This window comes from Trichechus manatus, unplaced genomic scaffold, assembly GCF_000243295.1.
Source record: "Trichechus manatus latirostris isolate Lorelei unplaced genomic scaffold, TriManLat1.0 scaffold00209, whole genome shotgun sequence".
In the NCBI taxonomy this organism is placed as follows: domain Eukaryota; kingdom Metazoa; phylum Chordata; class Mammalia; order Sirenia; family Trichechidae; genus Trichechus; species Trichechus manatus.
This window is the reverse complement of record NW_004444145.1, coordinates 1496906-1503963: the sequence shown is the minus strand read 5'-3', so window position 1 is coordinate 1503963 and position 7058 is coordinate 1496906. Positions and strand designations below refer to the sequence as shown.

General features: G+C 54.8%; 1 protein-coding gene across 1 annotated transcript; it reads right to left on the bottom strand.

Annotated features, from left to right (window-relative positions):
- Positions 1-935: 935 nt before the first annotated feature.
- On the bottom strand, positions 936-6385 carry AQP2 (aquaporin 2). Its single transcript, XM_004388308.1, has 4 exons — positions 5964-6385; positions 2946-3110; positions 2471-2551; positions 936-1155 (listed from the first exon to the last, which is right to left on the bottom strand). Exons 1-4 carry the CDS (start codon positions 6321-6323, stop codon positions 946-948), a joined length of 816 nt encoding a protein of 271 aa, XP_004388365.1. The 5' UTR covers positions 6324-6385; the 3' UTR covers positions 936-945.
- Positions 6386-7058: the final 673 nt, after the last annotated feature.

The following is a 7058-nucleotide window of genomic DNA, read 5'->3' as shown; positions in this document are numbered from 1 at the left end:
TTCTCCAGAGGCCACTTCTGGGGCAGCCGTTCTCTGGTTGGCATCTCTCTGCCTCCAGCAATGGATCCTGGCAAGTCTTGGGGCCCAGGGCTGCAGCTTGGGGGAATTTTCCAGGAGAGGCAGGGCAGAGATTGGAAATCAGTGCCCTCCAGACTCTCCCCTTCTCCTGGGGAGCACTTCCTTGGAGCTCATGGGGCTGACTGGCAGTAAGGACTCATTCACTGCAGAGGAAGTGGATATATTGCAGGTGGAGGAGGAAGGGGTCAAAGGGCCGCCGATGGGGGAGGGAGAGGCAGCCAGCCTTACATACTTACACCACCGCGGGTGCACCTGCTCACACTTAGGAGCGTGCACAACCCGTTAAGTGGAGACGGAGAGAGAGACAGGGGGGAGGGGCGTTGCACACACTTGCACACTAGCAAAACCGTATGCACCAATCCCAAACGCACCAAGGCCGGCGTCTGTACACTCCGCGCCTACACCGCCCAGCACCCGGATGCAGGCTCTTAAGAGGACGTCCCCCACCCCCCGACCGCCTTCCCTCACCAGCTCGGCCCCCAAGTCTCCAGCTCCCTTCCAGGGGCCAGAGGGTCGACCGCTCGCTGCTTACAGCCTCAGGGGAGCTGCCAGGCTTCTCACTACCCCCTAACGTCGAAGTCCCTGCGCTTTCCCTCCCGGCCCGGCGCCCCCGTACCACCCCCTACCCCCCGGCCCCAGCTCCACCCCGCTCACAGCGGCCTGGAAACAGCTACTCTGCACTGAGGACCAACTTCTAACCTGGGGGAGAACAGGGACAGGGTGGGCTCTTCCGCCTCGGGCCGGGGCCCGGCGGGAGTGGCGGGTGCCCCCGAACCCGGTGCGCAACCTTTAGCCCCTCAGGCGGCCACTCCGAGCTCCTCCGAGCCTCCGTCCGGAGGCGCTCGAGGCCCCGGCCAGCGGGCGCGCTCAGGCCTTGCTGCCCCGCGGCAGGCTCTGCGGCGAGTGCAGCTCCACCGACTGCCGCCGCCGCACCTCGCGCTCCTCCCAGTCAGTGTCCGGCTCCAGCCCCTTCAGCACGGCCAGGCGCTCCGACAAGCTCTTGGAGTGGGGGAACAGCACGTAGTTGTAGAGGAGGGAGCCCAAGATGGCGCCGACCAGGGGTCCGACCCAGAAGACCTGGGGGCGAGAGAAAGGGGCGGCTTGGCACCGCGCACCGAAGGCGCAGATCTCCCTTTCCCGGCCCAGCCCACTCGGGGAAGCGCCTTGGGTGTGGGGCCAGGGCTGGGGGCGGTGCACGTTGTGTGGACTGAGCCCTGCTTCATCTGCGCAAACTTGTAAAACCCAGTGTGGGCCCGCGGACACGCTCCTCTTCCTACTTAACGGTCACCTTTGTGTTGGAAAGGGCTCTCACACGCGATTAATATAATAACATACTTATTCATGTACTTAGTGATGGAGTCCCTGGGTGGTGCAAATGGTTAACCTGTTACCTGATGCTGGAGTCAGTTCCAACTCCTAACGACCCTATAGGACAGAGTAGAGCTGCCCCATAGGGTTTCCAAGGCTGTACTCTTTAGTGACGCAGACTGCCATATATTTTCCCAATCTTTCAGTTAGCAGCCGAGCTCTTAACCACTGCGCCACCAGGGTTCCTTCTACCCAGAGAGGTTCTCCAAGAAAGGCCTGGTGATCTACTTCTGAAAAATCAGTGACTGAAAACTCTATGGAGCAGAGTTCTACTCTGACACGCATGGAGTCACCATGAGTGAGAATGGACTTGATGGCAGCTGGTTTGGTAGTTAGTAATGATAATACTAGCTGTTGGGGAAGATGCATTAGTGTGGTGGTTAAGGGTGCAGACTCCGAATCAGACTGCCTGGGTGTGAATCCTGATTCCACCAGGCTCTTACCCTCCCTGTGCCTCAGTTTCCTTTCATTATAATAGTACCTTGAGAGCCCTGGTGGTACAGTAGTTAAGAGCTGGGCTGCTAACCAAAGGGCCAAAGACAGTTTGAATCTACCAGCCACTCCTTGGAAACCCTATGGGAAAGTTCTAGTCTGTCCTATGGGGTCACTTTGAGTTGGAATCAACAGCAACTGGTTTGGTTTTGGTTTTGAAGGTTGTTATGAACATTAAAGGAGTTAATTTTGCAAAACATTTAGAAAAAGACCTAGCACATGCTGAGCACTAGATAAGTGCTAAATGATAAAAAAATATAACTTAGGTATTGCAAACATTACCATTTATCGAGTTCTAAGTGCCTGGCACTGTGTAATCTGTTTTACATGGGTAATCTTACTTTGTCTTCATAAGAAGCCAATGAAGTAAGAGCTATTATCCTAATTTTATAGGTGTGGAAACTGAGTCTACTCTGCAGGGCCGCAGGAGTGTGGAAGGTTTGGGGCACCCTGGACTCCTCTATTCCAGCCCTTGTTCTCCCTCTGAGATGGGTTTCTGGGGAGGGGAAGGTGAGTGAGCTTCAGCCATTACCCAGTGGTCATCAAACTTGCCGGTGACGATGGCCGGAGCCAGGGAGCGGGCAGGATTCATGGAGCAGCCAGTGTAGTGGATCTGCAATGGGAGGTGGGGGTCAGGGAGAGAAGGGAGATGAGGACAGGGCAGGGAATCCTTACTCCCCTCTCCAATGCTTAATTTGAGCTCAACCAGCCTAAGTGTTGGAAATGAGACAAACTAAAGGGAACTGATGCAGTGGACAATTAAGATGTTATATTTACAGGGCTCTGTATTCATTTGAGGCTGGAGTGATAGCTGTCCATTGGGGTGTCTGAGTGTCAGCCCTGCTAGGGGTTGTCCATGTGACTATCTCTCTTGGGGGTTTTGTATACCTACCCCTGTGGGGGTCTTTGTGTCTGTCACTTTTGGGGTTCTGTGTGTCTGTCTCTGTGTATCTGTTTCGGGAGTGTCTGTCCCTTCAGAGAGGCTGAAATCAGTGGCCATGACCTACCCCGAGAAGGTGGCCTAGGGCCACGGAGAAGCCGATGGAGAGGGCGGGAGTGCCCAGGTTGTCTCCACGGCGGTCATCGGTGGAGGCGAAGATGCAGAGCACCAGCTGCAGGGTCAGGAAGAGCTCCACCGTCACAGCCTGGCCAGCCGTTGTGTTGTTGCTGAGCTGGGGACAGAGAGGGGGTGGGGGTGGGGCGAGACACTGAGCATAAGCCTCTCACTGGCACCGCATTCCTGCTCACCTGTAGTTGAGCTTCCAGGGAGGCACCCGGGCTGGGAGCCAGAACACCTGGGCTCACCAGCCAACTTAGCCGAAGCTATTTAAGTCTTCTTCTGGGCCCTGGCCCAAGGGCAGGGGGATGGACCTCCAGGCAGAGGTAGAAAAACTGACTCCATAGCCCATTAGATTTGGTGGGTGGGGTTATCTGCCTAAAGTGTAAGAGGAAAGGATGCTGCAATCCTGATTTTCTGTTTCCTGAAGAGCAAGAAGGGAAGAGGTTTCAATAGCAGTAGGAGACTTTCGGCCAGGTGACAGGAAGGCCTTCCTTTCTGTCTAGGTCATAAGATCCTGGTATAATGAGAGGACTGGGGTCCTTCTGTGGTCAGAGACAGAGTCTAGAGACTGGCAGTTGAGGCCTTGGGTCTGGGGGCTGGTCCTAGGGTGCCCCCTCTCCCCATGAGTCTAGCATACAACTTTCCCCTAAGCTTTGCCTGTTCCCCACTGTTTTCATTTTGTACTGTGAGTTTGCTCTCTGCTCCTTCTGTGGAGGCTGGGGTAGGGGCAAGGGAGCCATGTACTGTGATGCCTGCACACCCATGTGGTACGCCCGTGGTTCCCCTAACTTGGGTGAGGAGAGAACTCGAGGACCTAGCAAAGAGGCGATTTCACAACTAGGCTGTGCCCAGCACTGAATTTCTCCCTGGGTTGGTTTTGTCATCCTGTGCCCTACACCCTGCCCTCTGGGACTGGGCACTGCGCTGTGTGGAGCTGCGACAGATCACCTGTAGTTGAGAAACTGCAGCCTCAGTTCCTCCCTCTGTAAAATGGGGATTCAAAAAACACACACACAAAAACATGAACTCTGGAGGACTGTGTGAGGGTTGGCGATGACAAAGGCAGAGCTGCAGCCCATTTCTGCTGTTAAGTGGCTGCCCTCAGAGAGACGGTGTGAATATAGCTTCGCTGTCAGACAACTCTGGGTCCGTTTTGCTACTTACTGGTTTTGTGATTTGAGGCAATTGAATGTCGAACCTCAATTTACCACTCAGGGTGGGGAATGACAGACTTTACCTTACAGTGTGTACCAAGGACAGAGTTACATCTGGCTTGGCACAGAGCAGGTGCACTTCAGTGGAAACTCTTTCAGTGGCTAGACTGGTCTTCCCAGAGTCCTCAGAGGACACTTGGGACAATATTGGGAGTCATTCTAGCTTTCCCTACCCTTGGGGCAACTCAGCCCTGCCACTGCCCTGTTCCAGTCAGGCAGCATTCTCCACCATTCCTCAAGATGATAAACGCTGAGTAATAGCTTGGGAGAACTTTCCTAGACCCTTCCCTTGGGAGGGCCCTAGTCAGCTGTGAAATAAGGGAGGAGGAGGCTTGGTGATCCCCATGGCCTCTCAGTGCCCCCAATGCCCTGCTATTAGAGGAAAGTCCCCAGTCTTGCATCTTGAGGCTTTCTTGGCCATGCTCTCAGTAAGTTCCTCTTTCAGTCTAACCGGGCCTCTTCTTGCTGCAAACTGAGCTAATTTTGTTCCCAATGGATATGGGCATACTCCTCAGTCTGTCCACCACCTGGGCCACTCTATCCTTTTCCCAGCCCTGGGCCCTCAGCCTTTTATGTTTTCCATTTTGAAGAAGAGAGGAGTTCCCCAACTGGGACACCTCTGTCCCTTGCATGAGGAAGAGCCACTTGTGTAGAGGAGGGGATGGCCGCAGAGACTGTGTAGGGACCTGCTGAATTCACTTCAGAGACATCAGAGCTCTTAGTCAGTGGTCCAAGTACAGAGCGGGCCAGAAAATGGGGAAGAGGGGGACCCAAAAGAGGCAGCTGCTGTCGTAGCTTGGGATGGGGGTGAGTGAGACTTATGGTGAGGGGAGCACAGACCATCCCTCCTCACCCATGCCACTCAGGCCCAGGAGAGGTGGAGGAAGGGGTGTGCAAAGAGGGAGGGCTACAGCATCATCCTTAGCTCCCACAGTGGCCCAGTTAGCCACTGTATCATGGAATCGGCAGGTAGCTCACTGGCTCCAGGGACCTTCTCCAGGGTCTGGAGGGAGCTTGCCCCTGCACATTTCCCCTGGGTTCCAGTCTCTAGTGTTGACAGACTATGGCACTTATAGCCCATCGTGTCCCCTCTCTGAGCCTCAGTTTCCTTGTTTGCAAAATGAGACATATAAGATGGCTGAGGGAGGGAACATTGGTCAAGCGGGAACATCATGGTTTTTGCAGTCAAGCCTGGATTTGAGGGCTGTCTCTGATACATCCCCTTTCTGAGCTTCAGTTTTCACATCCTTCAGAAATGGGTATGCCCATCCTTACCTCTCAGGGCTGTTGTGAGGGGTCAGTGCATGGCTTGTGAGGAGGGCCTACCATGGGGTCCAGCACACAGTGAATGCTGAGGTCCCTTTTCCCCCAGAAGACTCTTGTGACTAGTGCTCTGAGGTTCCTCCCAGCTCAAAAAACAGGTCTGCTTTGGGACTCTGTCCCTTGACGAGTTCTAGCCCAGTCCTCACTGTAATATAGGCGTCACTGATGCTTCAGTGTTGCTCTTCTTCCATGAGGCTCAGGACAGACCCTACCAGCAGACTCATTTGTATCCTGCCTCTGATCTGACATTATTGTTCCTCTTACACTGATTCTCCTATGGCAGGTGTGTTCCTGGCTCCAGGCTTCCTCTCCCTCTCCCTCCCTCTCTCTCTCCTCACCCAGACCCTCACCCAGAGATGGTCCCTGCCATCCCATCCTTTACGAAGAACACCCCAGGATCTGCCCTGTGTGAGGTTCTAGCTACTCACCGCATTGACGGCCAGGTCCCCGCGGATGTCTGGTGGTGTGATCTCGTGGAGTATGGCGGCCCCTGCCACAGCCCCCAGCAGCTGGGCAGCCAAGTAGAAGGTGGCTCGGAGAAAGGAGACATGGCAGCCCACAAGGCAGGCCACAGTCACAGCAGGGTTGATGTGGGCCCCACTGATGTGGCCTAGAGCCTGCACCAGGGTGCCGATAGCCAGGCCGAAAGCCATGGCAATCTGCAGGACAGATGGCAGGGCCTGTGGCCAGTTGAGGGCTGAGCCAAGGCCAAAGAAGACAAAGAGAAGTGTGGCCAGGAACTCGGAGAATACGGCCCTGGAAAAGGCTATGGACCGGAGCTCCCACATACTGTGGAGCCTTCCGTGGGCTGGCCTAGCCGTCTTGGGGCAGCAGGCTTGTGGCTCTCTCGCTCTCGGGATCTCTGGGGAGGCCTAACCTTGGACATTTATAGGGTCCTTCCAGCCTGAATTTGGGCACGTGGGATGGAGGTGGAGTTTAGGCCAATACCTGCCCCCCTCCCTACAATGGCTGCCTCCTTCCCCTACTCCCCACCTGCCCACCCGCATGCTTATCATCCCATCTAGGCCTTCACAGCTGACTAATGTTCCCCATTAATGAGCTCCAGATAAGGACTGACGTCCCCTGGTTTTCCGTGTTTGTTCCCTCTGTTACCCAAGGGCAACTGCCCCACGACCTCTCCCTACCCCCACTCCCACCCCCACCTTGTTCTGTGAATGGGAACCCCTATAGAGGATGTGTCCAACCCTCTCTCTCTGATTCAAACTGTTGGCCAAGGCAGTGCCAACACCTCACCCAAAACTGACCATGAGAGGTGTCAAAGCTACCCCTTCTGATGACTGGAAAGTTCTTCCTGCTGTCTGACCTCTATTTTTCCTTCTTGGTAGGGATGGAAAACAACTGGTTGGCTTGTGACAAATCTTCTAAGGTGTAAATATTTTGTGTCTTTTTCTGTGCTTGCTTTCTTGCAGTCAATCACCCATAGTCATTAAGCTTTCTTCACCTCCTCCCTGGAACCACAGCCAAATAGCAGCTCCTGTAGCCTGGAGGTAGGGGGAGGGTTT

What these genes read in the sequence shown, in the direction of transcription:
- AQP2 (XM_004388308.1), bottom strand. Translation starts at nt 6,323, where the DNA reads ATGTGGGAGCTCCGGTCCATAGCCTTTTCCAGGGCCGTATTCTCCGAG. An exon ending in CCCTAGGCCACCTTCTCGGG is followed by an intron (nt 2,552 to 2,945) that starts GTAGGTCATGGC and finishes CTCCCATTGCAG; the next exon opens with ATCCACTACACTGGCTGCTC. An exon ending in GCAAGTTTGATGACCACTGG is followed by an intron (nt 1,156 to 2,470) that starts GTAATGGCTGAA and finishes TCTCGCCCCCAG; the next exon opens with GTCTTCTGGGTCGGACCCCT.